At 46.6% G+C, this 16,660-nt stretch overlaps 1 protein-coding gene across 1 annotated transcript in view; it reads right to left on the bottom strand.

Annotated features, from left to right (window-relative positions):
* Positions 1–16,660, bottom strand: part of ca10a (carbonic anhydrase Xa) — a 253,080-nt gene that overhangs the window by 141,763 nt on the left and 94,657 nt on the right. The window contains exon 4 of the mRNA XM_019271359.2: positions 2,047–2,189. Within this exon, the coding sequence (XP_019126904.1) occupies positions 2,047–2,189 (143 nt within the window). The remainder of the gene's footprint in view (positions 1–2,046; positions 2,190–16,660) is intronic.

Below are 16,660 nucleotides of genomic sequence, written 5' to 3'. Positions count from 1 at the left end.
GACAGGAAAGCAGTGAGACAGGTCAGGAGGTGACACACAGCAAAGGACCTTTGTGGACACGATGAGCGCTCCATCAGTTGGGCCATCAGGACACCTTATTTTCTGCGTCGTCACTCGGTGTAGGTGTTCACTTTGTGTTACACATGTTTGTTGTATTTATGGTTACAGACTCTCTCTCCTCCTCCCTGCACTTTATTTTTGTTTGACTGTGATTCATTGGCCAGAAAAAGACAAAACCACTTTTCAACTCACACCATTCACATTCCCTAACAAATACAATCACTAATTATCCTGTTAAGGTTCATGTCTTTGGACTTTGGGAGGAACATGCAAACTCTGAGTTCCAACCAGGAACCTTCTGCAGTGAGGGGACAGTGCTAACCACTCATGTTTTCAAAGTTTCTATAGAAGTCCTTGTATGTGTGCAGGTACATTGTGTAGGTTACATGTGCTTTAGTAAATGCATGTAAACACATATACACGTATCTGTATGTGGGGTCAGTGAGCCTGAGGTCATCGTCTTTTCTTTCCCTTTAATCTGAACCAGACCAACATTTTCTGTCAGCTTTTCCCTCATTCTTCTATTTTTCAGTGAATAGCTGTTTTTTTATTTTTTTTATTTTCATTGTACTGTTATGTTTGACATTTTTATTTTTCTTGATTTGACCTGTGTGGCCTTCGGTTGGGTCCACTGCCCTGTAAAGCACAGTAAACTCTGTCTTTAAAGGTGCTGTATGAATAAAGTTATTATTATTATTATTATTGTTAGGTGGTCCTCAGAGATTCTACTCTAACATTTAGTAGATAAATGTGTATAATAGTAAAAATGAATAAATAATAGTGTGTGTTAGTGTAGGCTCAGGTTCATATGAAACACAACAGTATAAATAGTCTGGGGTCCTCGCTCTGTGTCTGAAAAGCATTGAGCACTGTGCTGCTTCAGAGCGATGACACTGAGCATTGTTCCTTAATGTTCGCCATGCAGCCCTGAACAACACACTGTACCGTCTCCACTTCTCTCTCAGCTCCCGTCTGATTCATCCGAACAGCAATAAAAAATTGCGCCGCTGTGAGTGATGTCCTTACTCCGGACACACTGCAGGGTAGCTCGCTCTCAAAGTGGAGTCCTTGAGCGAGCAGCGGGGGAGTCTTTGCAAAAGGAGGAATTGTTAAATTTAATTTTCATTTCAAGTCGAAATTACACCGCCGAGAAAATGTATGAGTGACTATTCTAATCATGGCTTCCTCTGGCAATTCTATTATGCTCTCCGAGTGAAGACAGGTCTGCAATTTCACTCTAAACTCCTCCAATGAGAGGCCTAAGGACCGGATCAGATCAGAGAGGGGTCCAAGGACATACCATGGCTCTATTTTTGGATCTGTTAGACGAAGACATCTAGTATAGCAGCGTACCATAGGTGGTAAAACTGCAATGCGTCCTCTGTGCTCTATCATTGCCCAAGGCTAACCCTGTACTCACCGCTGGCATGTAAACATAAACTAATCATAACATTAATCTCACCATGCAACTGTGCACTTTTCAAAGCAGCCCATCTGTGAAGGCTTCCCAATTAGCTGCTGTCATATGGCACAGGATGGAACAGACTTCTGATGCACGCCGTCCTTGGTACACCACTGCACAGGGGGGAAATAATAAACAATGCGCTCGACTAATCCGCTGTTAGGCCTCGGGATTTCATCTGTAAAGCCCTTAAGATAATGTTAAGGCTTTTCTTGAACTAGAACACAACCATTGTGCCTCTCTGAATAGGTGAATCTCTCCGTATTTTTTATCTCCAGGCGAGCATTTGTTGGACAAATAGCTCACATTGTCTGCCAACACAAACAGTAGTCAGGAGCATCAATCAGAGACACACACACACCTTATCAAACCACAAGGTGCTCAAACAATAAGCGGCACAATAGAGACTAACACTAGAGCGGCGAAGTGTAACGTCCTCGAGGTGCAACCAGCAAATAGGAAGAGAGTCAACAAACAAGCGTGATTGCATTTGTGTGTGTGTGTGTGTGTGTGTGTGTGTTTACCTTGTGTCCACCTGTGTTCAGCTTTATGGGCGTGAGGAAAGGGTCAAAGATCATGTGGCTGGTCTCGATGTTGACTGGCGACTGCCTCTTCCCCACAGAGCACAGGTTCCAGGCCGAGTTTACCAGCCCCCAGAACGACGGCACTGCAACACACACACACACACAAAAAAAAGACACAGTGTTCAAAAAGAGAAGAGGGGTGAGCGAGCGCCTGCACCGGTGAGATAGGAGAGTGTCCCGGCAAGAGGTCACACGGTTTGTGCTTCAGCAGTTTTTTTTTTTTAACTCAGACCTGCCAGACTCACAGTGGGAGAAATGTAATTAGCAAGGTTCAGCTGATGTGGGCTTCTGATAGCTCGGAGCAGTACTCTGGGATTGAACCTGCAGATAGCTTCTAAATTATTTTTTTTTCTTTTAATGCTGGAAATCAAATTCAGAAACTTCTCACAGGATTTTAATCTTGTTGTTTTCTTTATTTTTGTTGTATCATCGTCACATCTTCATAGCTCAGGTTTATTGTTTTCAATTAGGACTGCAACAAAGCAGAATATCTGGCTTTTGGTACATAGTGTGAATGTTCCTATGCGCAGTGCTTTAATATACATAATATCAGAATGAGAATTACTTTAATTGGCCACATATGTGATGAGGAATTTGACTCCGGTTCCATTTGCTCTCATAGCACATACAGATATAGACACAGGTACAGTTAAAAAACAGAAACGAGAACTTGACAGGTAAACGTAGACATAAATATAAAAACTATGTACATATAAAAGTTTATATGTGTGTGTGTGTGTGTGTGTGTGGACAAAGATAACATTTTTTCAATATGCAATGAAATGTTGCAATGGAGCATAGTGCAGGGATGTACGTAAAGGAATATACTGCACTTTTACCAGACTCAGAATCAGGTTAATTGAAATAGGTTTGCACTTGCACAGGAATTTGACTTGCTGTAGTTGGTGCAGAATGAACATTAAGTAAAAAATATAAAAAAATATAAGAAGATAAAAAAACAAGTACTAAAAAATATAAACAATATAAATATATATACAGTATCTTCTAAAGCGAAAGAGCAGTTTATTCACAGAACATTATACATGTGCAGGCATACAACAGGATCTTCATCCTGTTCGGTCCTAAATAAATAAAGTCTGTGTGTTAATGTAATGCAGAAAGTCTGTAGATGCTACATTAATGTAACATGTAGGTCTGGATGTGGAGAGGGAGACAGTCTTGTTGATAAGGCTAGCAGCAGATGGAAAGAAACTATTCTTGTGGCGCGGGGTTCTGGTCCTGATGGGCCGCAGCCTCCTGCCATATACCTAGATACACATAGTATTTCATTTTCTATCTTTGCACTGAGGTAAGTTCTTGTATGTGCAAACCAACTTGGCAATAAATCTGATTCTGATACTTCATCACACACTGACTCAGACCATGTGCAGGGGAGTACTAAGAACATAAATCAATAGACACCCATACATATATATACTGAGTATGCGGCACACATACTGTACTGTACATGACACTGTCAGTGAAAGAAATTCTATACAGCAAATACAGCAAAAGTCATTTGAGCTTGGATGTAACATAAAAGAATAATTACGAGCCACCCACCCCGTCTCCCACAGACCATCGTCTGACTCATTCATTCATTCAACCTTCACTCAGCCTCAGCCAGTTTGCACGGCCACCTTTTATACACTTAGGTAATCAAAAACAAAGGCTGTGTATGTTATGTGGTGTACGAGATGTGGATTCACAGAGAAAAACGTCGATCCACTTGAAGGTCAACATACTGTGGTAGGTCAGCAGATAGCTTATAAAGCCTTAACATGAAGCTTTATTATTCATCCAAACTCACATCTAGCAGAGTCTGAGGACAACTTTGGTATTTTTCAAACAGTTTTTTTGTCAAAGTAACACTTAGAGTGGTCTAGTATTGAGTGAGAGCGTTGCAGCTGTGGAACTGGCTCCACTGAGCAGTTGAGCATCGTCTGCACCTCCAGGATTGATTCCTGCAACATTTTCTCTATGGCACACCATCCAAAACTCCAAATAAACTCCAGTACATCCATAACTCTGCTGCTCTTCTGCTCACCCACACCCACACTCTTTACCACATCACTCCTGTCCTCCAGAACCTCCACTGGCTCCCAGTTCCACAGCGTATTCAGTTCAAAATCCTACTTCTCACGCATAACCAGGACCCTTCCTACCTCACTGACTTCATTGCCACAATCCATCCTGTAGCCTCCATTCATCTGATGCTTACCTCGTGACTCCACTACCCAGGACCAAGCACCGAATCTGGGCCGACAGAGCCTTCTTCTCTGTACCAGCCCTACTCCCTCTGGAACTCTCTCCCCAAACACATCAGTGACTGTACCGACCTTCCAACATTTAAATCTCTGACAAAAACACACCTTTTTAAAAAATGCTTTTAACGTTTAGCTCAAGTTATTATTATTTTCTGATTTGTCACGAAACCTGGGCCAGGGTAACCCTGATGACATCACTATGACATCACCACCAAGGGTATTTTCTTAGACTTGACAACGTTTCTTCAGAGCTGACTGTTTTCACTCCAATGACGAGTGAACTGATTGGATGTGTATGATTGGTGGACTACACCTTTAAGGGATTAAATCACCACCCTAAAATCAATGAAAATATAGCTAATCAAATTATGTACATCACTTTAATACTTCAATTTCAAGTCTGATGACTGGACATCAAATGTTTAATAGGACAAAAAGTATCGCCAAGCTAACAAAACTTTATTCCTAAACATCAGCATTAGCTACATTAAGTTAATATCTCATATCCTGTTACTTGTGTATTATGCTACATCAGAATCAGAATGTTGAATTCACGGTGTAAAATAATTGAGGAAAACCAAAAAGACAACAACAATGAACTCTTTAATAACCCTGTGGAAAGATCCAGTCACCTTGGACCCTCGATGGCACACCTTCCTCGCCTATTTTTAGGCACGTTGTCACACTACAAGTCATTTAATTTTGGACATTAGATGCTCCCGTATCATCCATCTTAAAGATAGAGTAGCGCGGATTGCTCTTCTCCGACTGCAGCAGTCAACGACAAGGTGAAAATCACGAAGCTTGCTGGGCAAGAACTCATCTGTGGCAACTTTTAGCAATTTGGTCGAAACCCTTGCTCGGAATAGAGGAGACATTACTGAAGTGAGAGAAGTGGAGTCAGCCTATAATCAGCTAACACATGTACTATAAGACTGAGAGGACAGGATGGCACAGTGAGAAAATGACAGTGCTGTGGGTGTGATAGGCATCTCAGCCAGTCATTATATTATGTAAGACTTGGCCACCGGGACCAAGAATTCAATTCCTTCAGTGGGGTGGGAAGCAGAGGCTTATCACCGTCAACTCTAGCAAGAGGTTTTTGCTACAATATCTGCTGGAGCCTAAAGCAGTATTTTCCATTTAGGACACAGTATTACACAGAGATGAGTCACTAGGATTGTGCTGGGTTAAATTCTAGCAATATTTCCAACAAAAGGCGAGATAATATATGCAAATTCACGATGAATCAGAGGGAAGCAGACACGGCACGGCATGAATTCGAAGCCTCAGTGAGTCAACAAGTCCTTTAAGACCTGCACATGGAGTGCGATCGTGGTGATTATAAATGTGGTCTACAGAGAGAGCACTACGTCACTGTGTTAGCTATGCATCTTGGTCTTAGCTAACCTAAAGCTGCACAGATTCTCATTTCTGTATTAGCAATGGGTAAAAATATTATGTGTACTATGCAGGGCCGCTGCTAGCTAATTCTAATTTGAACCAAACCATGATGTATTTAATTGATATTTGAATATTTGCATATAGTAGACTGATTGTTCGGATATACTCGACTAACTACACAGGGTTTTGGACTGAGTCCTGCATTCATGTGTCCATAGGTTCAGCACTTAGGCATTCAGAGGAGCAAATAAACCCCCTCCTGTTCCTCCACCGGCAGCAACACCACCAGCCTCCTGACGTCCCTGTGTAGGATGGTGGTAGGACACGGTTCCTTGTCCTCCCTTGCTGGGGACTGGCCGATGGGAAGACTATGGCAAACCCTCACTTTGACATCTCGGACGACACCCTTATCATCTGGACATGACTCCTCCACACGACCCAGCCTGAATCGCCCCCGGAGGGCGTCTTGGTCCGCCACCCATACCAGATCTCCAACAGAGACATTCCTGGCTGGAGCATGCCACTTTTGTCGAACGTACAGGTGAGGTCCCGCCAATTGGCTCCAACGCCTCCAAAACTTATCCACCTCCACTTGGACCGCTCGCAGACGACTGAATGGGTAGGTAGGGAATTCAAACCCCTGGGTGTCACCTCTGGGCCCTGCCCGACCCAACAGCAGGGAATTTGGAGTTACAACGTCCACTATATCCTCCTGAACCTGAGCCCTGGCTCCGATCGGCCTCTCATTGGAAAGATTGGCGGCCAGGTACAAGAGGGTCTGGAACTCCAGGGTTGTCAAGTCGCCTCCTTCGCCAATACTGCTCAAGGACCTCTTTAACACACGGACAGCTGCCTCTGCCGCCCCATTCCGATGTGGTGAGTCTGCCGGACTAAACTCCCACACCCAGTCAGTCCCAGCCACAACTGCTCTCCTTTGGACTTCCTTTTTGTCGATCTCTGCCAGGAAACTGTACAGATCTTCCAGCGCAGGTTTGGCCCCCACGAAATTGGTCCCCTGGTCGGACCAGAGCTTTCTGGGATGACCTCTCAGGGCTGTGAAACGCTGATAGGTTCTGAGAAAGCCCTCAGTCGATAGGTCCTCAACCAGATCTGCATGGATCGCTCTTGAGGCCATGCAGCTAAAAGCCACGCCCCAGACCTTCTTCTTTGTGCGCCGCTTCACAACGTCCCTAACTACATAAGGACCGAACAGATCTAGAGCTGTGTACTCAAATGGCGCTGCTGGTCCGGTGCGTACAGATGGGAGATCGCCCATTACTTGAGAGCACAACTTGGCCTTACGCTTCCGGCAATGCATACACGCGTCAATGACCCTGCGGGCAACTCTAGGACCTTGCACCACCCAGGCTCTTCTCCTCATCCGCAGGAGGGTACCGGAAACGCCTTCATGGTTGACACAGTGGGCTTCCTCCGCAAGGAGGGTGCTGATCCTCTCCCCGTAGGGTATCAGCGGGACCCCACGTCTCTTTTCATCCACGGACTGGACCCGGCCATAGCACAACAAGAGGCCGGTCATACTATCTTTGTTCACGACCAGGCGGTTGAGTGTCGTCGTGGGGAACACCACACCTGTCTGGGCAGCGAGACATAAGTCCTGGAATGCCTCCTCTCATTCCTGGACAGTGAGTATTGCCTCCCACTGCTCTCGATCGCCGGCTCGATTTCTCCCGAGTAACCAGGCGTTCACGGCTCTGCGGACATACCCCACCGCCCCACAGAGTTTGGTCAGTGTAGCAAACCTTGAAAGATTAACCTGACCCACAAGAGCTGACCCCCATAACCTCTTCGTACTGCAAGTGTTGGGTACGATTAAAGAACCCGTTGCAGCACCTGGTGGGGAACTGCCTGGAGCAGACATCTCCCTCGCTTGGGATCTTGTCATGATAGCAGAGAAGGCCTTCCTTTGGAGCTTACTCACGGCCTCCCTGGTAACAGAGGCCACCTCTGCAGCAGACTTCATGGGCCACTCTTCCACCGGTCTAGACAAGAACTCGGGGCCTCTCTGCCACAGGGAATCTCCATCAAGTTGTCCGGGGGAACACCCTCTCGTGACCAGATCAGCCACATTATGCTGACCAGGGATCCACCACCAGTCTGTGACGGGCCCGACATTCTGGATTTCACCAACCCGGTTAGCGAAGAAAGTTTGGAACCCATAACTTTCCCGCTGGATGGCTCCCAACACAGTCTGACTGTCTACAAAGTGGTACCACCTGGCCACTTCCAACCGTCCATGCTTGAGCATGTGCCCCTTCAGCCGGGCGGCAAAGACGGCCCCACAGATCTCCGCTTTAACTGCTTCGCCCTTCTGGTCAATGGGGGTTAATTTAGCCTTTGACTCCACAAGCCGGGTTACGACCCCCTGTGAAGTCTCCCAGCGCAGGTAAAGAACCGCACCATAAGAGTCACAGCTGCCATCAGAAAATGTGACCCCCCAGGGTTTCCCCAGCCAGCCGGAAGGTGTGATACTCCTGGGGAAAGTGATGGTACTCAGCCGGGCATACTCTTTGAAGAGTTCGATCGCCCTCCCACGCAGTTCACTAGACAGTGGCTTGTCCCATGTGTCCTTAGTCAAGGTCCCAGCCTCTTGGAAGGCCCTTCTGACGAGAATGACACCTTTCTGTTTAAGGGGCGTCGCCAGGCCAAGGGGGTCGTACACCCCAGCAACCTGGCTCAGGAGCATACGACGGGTGAGGGGATTCGGTGTTTCCTTCTCTATGTCCTCCGTGGCGAGGTCAAGCTCGGTGCGCATCTTCTTCTTCCTTGTGGAGAAATTAATGGCCACCATGAGGAAAAGCTTGTCCTCCCTCACGTGGTAACCCACCCCCAGGGCCTTGTTGTCTTCGTCCCGTAATTGGTTGGGCAACACGATAGTCTCAGTTTTGGTGGGGGCACCACCTTGCCTCCCACTCTGGCCAGACTGCACCCATGGCTTCAGGTGAAATCCCCCGGTTGCAAGAATGGCCTCGACCCCTTGGAGGATCTCACTCAGTCTTTGGGGGTCATTGTGGGACACCAGAATGTCATCTACGTAGACGTTATCTACGATGACATGCCTTTCCTCCACTTTGTCGATGAACTGTGGCAGATGAGAGGTCTCCCTCATGGCCACCTGGGCGATACAACCAGCCGGCTTGTCACCCATGTTCACTCGTACCACGGCGTAATCCTCGATGTCATTCTCCGGAGAATCCCTCCACAGAAAGCGGTGGACATGCACCTCCTGATCCTCCAACCACACGGAGTTATACATCTTGGACACATCTCCAATCGCTGCATGCTCCCCCTCCCGGAAACGGAGTAGCACTGCCCGGATGGGATTCAAGACATCTGGGCCCTTCAGCAGGATGCCATTCAGGCTAACCCCCTTAAACTCCCGGCTGCTGTCCCAGACTAACCTCACCGGGGTGGAAACAGAGTGTGGGTTGGGTGCTGTTAGGTGGTTCACCCACCACACAGCTCCATTCCAACTGTCCATCACAGCCTTGGAAAGCTTGATTGCTGCCCCCCTGGCTACCATGTCATGCACCTGCTTTGCATAAGCCTCCTTCCACCTTGGGTCTCTTTCAAGCTGCTTCTCTGATTTCAGGAACGCTGCCTTGACTGCTTCGCGGTTGTTCGGCAGGGTAGCAGGGTCCTCTTTCCAGGGGTATTTGGCGTCCCAGTGTGGCTTGTCACTGTGGTCGTCACTTAATCTGAAGGTCAGACCTCCCCTGATGATCTCCAACTCTCTCTCGTCAGCGAGTGTCATTTCCTTCCCACCAGGGGCGCACTTGCCGCAACGACAGCCACCACACTTAGGGTCACAGGCAGCACCAATGCTGTCCCACTGCAGCCACTTGACAATCTCAGCATTTGACACAGCTGTAGTTCCGACTCCTACGCTGCTCCTTAACTTGGAACTGCAGTTATGGAGGACCTCGACTCTCCTAGACTCTGCCTTCATGGAGAAAGCAAAGTGGGTCGATGAGCGGCGCGCAGTCACCTCAATGTCCTCCGAAAGGTCCGGGTTCCAGCCACTGACAGTCTTTCCGAGCGGTCCTTCCCACAACACCAGATCGCCACACCTCATCATGCGCTGGGGGGCAAGGCGACCTTCCCGGGTACTGATCAGTAGCTCAATTGTCTCTGGGCGGGCCAGCTCCCCTGGTTTTACAAAACCTGGGAAGAACTTCTCCAGGCGCTCCGAGTCCACTGCATGAACCACTCTGGCAATCTCCTCCAGTCCATAGCAGAGCATCTCATGAAGGCGCCAAGTTCCCTTCTTAGTTGCGACTTTTATGTTCACATAATATCTCTTCGTCTCTACTCTCGCCTCCATACCACCCACACCACACACAACCAGTGTGATGGGCTCGCCAGTCAATCCAAGCCTCTCAGCTGCTTGATGGGTGATATAATTTGTGTCAGAGGCTAGATCGATTAGTGCCCCAACCCAGTCTCCCCTCTTGGTTGTTACCTCCACCACCATCATGAGAACTGGGTGCTCAATCAGTCCACTTTTGTCCACCAGATCTTTACCAGCACATACTGTCGAAGACACCTTATTCGTGCAAGCCTTACGGACAGCCTCCAGCTGCTCTGGAGTCAGACCTAGACTAGCAAACACGACCTCTTGTTCCTCGGTCGGACCACGGGGTTCTCTCCTTTTCTCCCCCTTGGTTGTGTCTTTCTTAGCTGGAGACTTGAGACACAGGAAGAAGTGGTGGTCTGGTGGGTCACCACCTCTTTTACATTCGTCATTGCGACACAAAAAGTTTTTTATGCATGGGCTTTCTCTACCATGGAGGTCGAGACATTTGGGGCAGGCTCTTGTCTTCTTTACCTGAGCCCTCCGCTCTGAAGGGTTGGCCTTCCTAAATGTCTTACAGCGGTACAGACGACCAGTGTGTCCCTCCTCACCACACATACTGCAAAGATCTTGCGATGATTCACCTCTTGTCTCACTTGCCGTAGTCCTGGTAAATGAACGCCTCTCCTGCCGTCGGTCCCCCGTTCTTTCCTTCGGCTTTTCGCGGGGGCCTAGTTCACCCGCTCTGGCAGAGTTTGACCGTTTGGTGACCTGTAACTGCTCCAGTTGAACCAGAACCGTCTTCTGATCTCTCAGGAACTGCCATAGTTTGTCAAACCGGTTGCGCGGGTTAACATTACTGGCCACATCGCACCGGTACAAAAGCCACCTTTCTTTCATACTGTCCGGCAGCTTACTTTCAAGTGACCGGATCACCAACTGGTTCTTTATGGCGTCCTCACAACCCAAGTCTATCAGGTCCAACAGCGCCCTCTCCACTGCTTGGATCAACTGCAATGCTTCTCTTGGTTGATTGTTGTGCACAGCTGGTAAGTCCTGTAGCTCGAGTACAATGTCGTCTGCTATCTGCGACATGTCCCCATAACAATCCTCCAAAACCCGAAAGACCTCGTCTGCAGTACGACAATGAGACAGTCTAAGTTCACGTTTCACCGCATCACTGATGCTGTCCAGCAGGTGAAAAAGTTTACACTCTGGGGAGCCCGTGGGTTCAGCTAATGCTTGGAGGGTCACCCAGTTACTCTTCCATCGCCAATAGCTTCTCCTGTTACCCGAGAACTTTGGTAGGCTTAAGGGTGCAAGTGCAATTCTGGGCCCGATGAAAGACCCCTGAGAGGTAGTTGTAGTGCTCTGTCCCGCTCCACGTGGCAGCTGTGGTGTGCTAGAGAAGCCGGGTTCAAACGTCGAGCTCATGGCCCACTGTGGTGGATGTCTCCGTGGTGGTGCTTGGGGGGTCCCTGACAGGGCGCCCGTACTTTCTGGCCCCCCAGGACGGCTCGCACGACTGTCCGATGCACCGCCAGTCACTACAGTGGTTAGGTTGGTGGTTGGGTCTGCACCTGCCCTCTGCACAACATCATCATGTGCCCTGCCACTGGTTCCATTACTGTCCACAGTCCCACTTGGTTGAGCAGCGGTGGTCGTTCCTCCTCCGACCACACTGCTTCTGCCGTCGTCTCCAACGTCAGCGCCCCCCTCGGCCTCATCACCGCTTGCCAGGTTAACATGCACCGTCCTTTCGCTCTGGCGCATGTGGTTCGCCAGAGCAACCATAGTTACTTTGCTCCTTTCTTTGTGCTCTTTGAGGCAGGCCTGCATGGTCTTTACTTCCTTTGCCGGGACGTGACGGTCCCAGTACCGCACAAACTCCTCCAGTGATTCCATCCTGGCCTCTATCGCCGAGCGCGCCCACTCATACTGGTCAAGAGTCATACGGCTTGACTGGAGAGCTGCAGCCTGATCAAACACGTCTTTGAGGTCAGCCTTTTGGTTGTTAAATGGATCTAAAACACAGCGGGACCACAATGCTGTTTTTATTTTCACCTCTGTGTCCTGATACTTTGTGCGGCACTCCTGCAGCCTTTTCCTCACATCAGTTATGTCCAGGTCAAAATCACTTGCCTCTTCCTCCATCACAGCAATGTAATCAAAACTGACGTTACAGATGTCTTCATAACTGCTTTTGAGGGCACTCAGTTCAAGTAAGAGGTCATGTTTATTTAAAAGGTCCAAGTTAAAATCAATGGTGTTTGCTTTCCTAGTAAACACCCCCTGTGCATAGGATCGCTTTTTCTTTAGCTCTCCACAGTCCGCCATGCTGATCTGCGCTTTTATTTTCCTTTTTCGTGAACGACGGCACTTCCGGCCCCCGTGCCCCCACCAAGATGGCGACGACGCCACTTCCGGTAGCCTAGCGGTTAGCCACCGCGCTAACACAGTACATTTGCGACGAACGGCTTATCCTATGCCGCCGCGCTAAGTAGTCTCAATAAAAGTCACTCAAACACAGTCACAGACCAAGCGATGACTCCCGTTGAAGCTTTGATCCGGGTCCGAAGCGTTGTCACCCCGTCGGACTCTCCGCCGGCTCTCGTCCACGCTAGCTTCCTGTTGCGTTTACTGCGCGGCCTCCGCTTCTCCGTCACGGGGCCGGCTGGCAGTGTTGATTACTGTTCGGATATACTCGACTAACTACTTTAGTCTAATACTTCCCTCCGAAAGGGGGGTTTTAACTGTGAAACAGTGCAACACTCAGGCCGACGTCCGATTACTTTTCATGTTTTTAATAGCACGAGTATGGCTACATCATACAGACATGCTAATTAGCATTTCGTAGTAAACGTGTCGATTGCCAGGTAATCAACTGAAAAGACAAATAAAACAAAACACAGTATTACCGACACACGCATATTAACAACTGTATAATACACAAATATAACATATTTATGTCATTAAACATAAGTTGCAAACATTTTGAATACACAACTCACCAGCTCAGCTTCACCAGTTAAAACAACATCCATAAAAAGTAAATCCGGCAGGTAAAAGCATCCGCCCAAACACATCAACAGTTAGAACTGCAACCACTAGGTGCCGCTATACATTGCACCGAGTGCGGGTAAACTCCACACTGATGATGCACATTACATTAGAGATTTATAGTAAATCTAAACAATTATTATTATCATCATTATAATTGTTAACCATGTTCCTGTCCAAGCATAGTAGAGATGCCATTGTCCTTTGGCTGAAGTGCATGTCATCTTCGGGGTCACTTTCTTCAGCAGTGAAATAACATACACGAGCTCCGGCGTTGGCTTTTGAGACACCGTGGCCTTTATTTGATGACACACTGAAGTGTACACTCTACATTTATTCCTAACCTAGCTCCTACCGCTAAGCACTGGTCCTATGAATGCAATGCTGTTTCATGGACTTTAGCAATTTAGCAGTTTGACCAATTACTGAAACTTGTAACCATGTTAATATCACCAATAAGTTCAAAGCTAATGATCATCTAATGAGTGACTTGAATTCTACATAATTTATTTTTCACCAACTTTTCTGTGAACATATGCAATGTTGAGTATTAGTTGAAAATACTTGGATCCACTTGAAGTTTCCCTGGCACAGCAGACTCCGAGGATGACTGTTTTTTTTAAATTGGTCCAGTACTGAGCGAGAGCGCTGTTGCCTTTAGCTGGCTTCACTGTGATCCTTTGGAGTTGTGCACTGTCCACTAAAAGTGGTTCTTTTCGCCACTGACCGGCTCAGATTGTCATATGAAGTGTCTGACAGCATTATGGTAAGGATTACTACAGTTATTAAAGAGTAACTTCCTTATTGCTTTCTTCAAAGCCACCAGACTCCATTAACAAAAACAGGGATATTAGCTTACAGCTCATTGTAACACTTCATTCACACTGGACAAAAAGCAATATAAAACTTAGCAAAAACCTCATGGTTAGTAGTTCTTACTCCTTCAACTCTGTTCTGATTAAATTAAAGCCTTCATTCACAGATTTTCAGATGTGAAAATATCAGGAAAGGAATGAGAGGAAGGCTGGACACCAGAGAGGCAGCAGTGAGAAATCAGCATGTAGAGAAGAATATTATCACGTCTAACTCTGTGAATCAAACCAACATTGGTGATTGTTGGAACAAGACAAACAAAGGTCATGGTGATATTTATTTAGTTTCTGTCCAGTTTAATTGAAGTGTGTTCTCCAATGAGCTGTGCCATAAATGAATGTATTTGTCAATGAGGTCTGGCGCCTTTGAACAGAGTGATATAACTCTTTGTGGTTAAACAAGAAGGATGTTACTCTCTAACATAAATCTCTATAGGGATCATGTTAGAATGTTTTTCTATCTTGATATAGGATGTAGCCTTTAGGCAAACCATGCAACCATGACCTGTAGGATATTTGTCTTGGTCAAGGTATCCTCTGTCTGGACAGGCAAACCTCAAAGGTGTACCCCAACCAAACATTTCGACATGATATTTAGCAAAACTCTGTATAAAAGAGGTAGCAAGAAAGCTTGATGTTTGTTCGTTCCTATCCCATGGAAAGGATGGATCCGAGCTTGTATTAAACCTCAGATCTTTGACTCCTCTCTTGACACATTTACCACAAAGAACCGTCATTACAGATCATTTCCATAATGTTGTCAGACACTTATGATAACAATCTGAGCCTGTCAGTGGCAAAAACAAGCACTTTTAGCCGACGTGCTGTACATTGACGGTGCGTAATTGCCTGGAAGGATCACATTGCAGCAAGCTTCACGGCTGCTGGCTGCGCTCAATACTGGACCAATTTTGAAAATTGTTATCCCCATTAGTCACTAAGACACAAACATGTTGGGAAAGTTACCCTGTAAGGCAGCACCATGATAACATGTTAAAACCCAAATAATACCAGTTTATGGTCAGTGCAGCCACAGTTATTCAAATCACTTTGAAATTTCCATCCAGACATCCTTCACTGACTGGAACACGACAAATATGTCCACTATTGATACAGAGTGATGACTGAGCTACAGACATAAGTTATGGCATATTGTAAGACCTTAGTCACACACACAGTGAGTCACACTGCAATCAAAAGCTTTGCTTTCTCTGAGCTGTCAATACTTTGACTTTATCGCAGGAAAAAGAGAAATATGTTGAGCAGCAGCACAGCAGAGTAAAACAGGAAATACTGTAGCTTTACGAGATTTTCCTCTAAACCTGAACTCAAGTACAATGTTGGACATTTTGGTGACTTTCAGAGTCCTCACACACCGTGATGCAACTTCCTGACTTTATTTGCATTAGCAGAGTTTGCCGGCAGCAGCGTGGGACGAGAAGTGCGGCTGCCGCTCACTAACAAGAGTCTTTCTCTTTTTCTGCCATTTGTACAGCAGCTTGATGAACTGTGGCAGTCTGGCCTCTCTAACTCCGATGCTTACAAAAGCCCTGACCAGTCAACTGCAATGTTTGACCGAGATGCAGAAGGAGTCCCTGGTGGTTTCGGTGAGCTCGGTGTAACATATCGGTGGCAGCTACAGCTAAAGCTACTCCATAGTGTGAAAAGGCCAAGTTCCTTAAAGGGGGCTCAGGGATTTGCTACAGGATCAGTTACAGGACAGTCCCTCTGATCAACAGAGTGAAGAAACGGATGCAAGGGCGGGAAGCGAAGGCTTCTCAGAAATGCTTCAAGTCACAACGCTCACTGAAGGGTTTGATGAGGATGGACATGATGTGAATCAGATACCATGGTTTTCACAGTCACCACAGGAGATTTAAGAGCAATACAGTTTCGCTTCTGCAAATCTTTGATTTGGTTAGAATTGCAACACTAATAGAGTGTGTTCTGGTCTCTGGCACTTCTCCCCTTGGGTTTTAAGGATACTGGACTCATACAACCCGCAGAAGAATGTCAGTATTGAAGGATTCTGCCAAACCTCTAATTCCATTGAGTGACAGCTTTTTGTTACATTCAGAGCCAGTGTTTTGAAAATCTCCTTGGCAGCTAAGATAAGGGAGAGTTTGTGATTATGGCAAATAAAGTATGGTTATGGTTAGGCATAAAACACATGGTTGTGTTGCAGATCTTTAACACGATGTGAACTCTGACCTTACTTTCCACTTCTTCCTGTACTGGCACTGGATGTAAATTGTGAGGTGCTGACTCATCCAATCCAAGCACAACTCCAAGTGATCGTGGGCGGAAGCACATTATTTTTTAGTTATTTATATGCAGTTGAAAATGCATCATCGTTTGCTTCACAACAGTATGTTTGTATTCTTTAGAACTAGAAGCACACAGCCCAGCTCCATGAAGACTCACATCACATTTACAGTGTTGGTCATTCTTTTTTGACCTTTGAGTTTTATCCTTTGTCTTTATTTCTATAACATATAATTTAACTCTTCTTCTAATTATAATTCTTTATTGCACACAGCCCCAAGGGGCTTCCACTTTCATTTCATTGCACATATTATATGAACATGGGGTATATCAACCAGTTCTCACTCCCTTGTTGTCAAATACAGCCACAGTCA

Source organism: Larimichthys crocea, chromosome XVI, assembly GCF_000972845.2.
Source record: "Larimichthys crocea isolate SSNF chromosome XVI, L_crocea_2.0, whole genome shotgun sequence".
Classification (NCBI taxonomy): domain Eukaryota; kingdom Metazoa; phylum Chordata; class Actinopteri; family Sciaenidae; genus Larimichthys; species Larimichthys crocea.
This window is presented reverse-complemented; position numbering and strand designations above follow the sequence as displayed.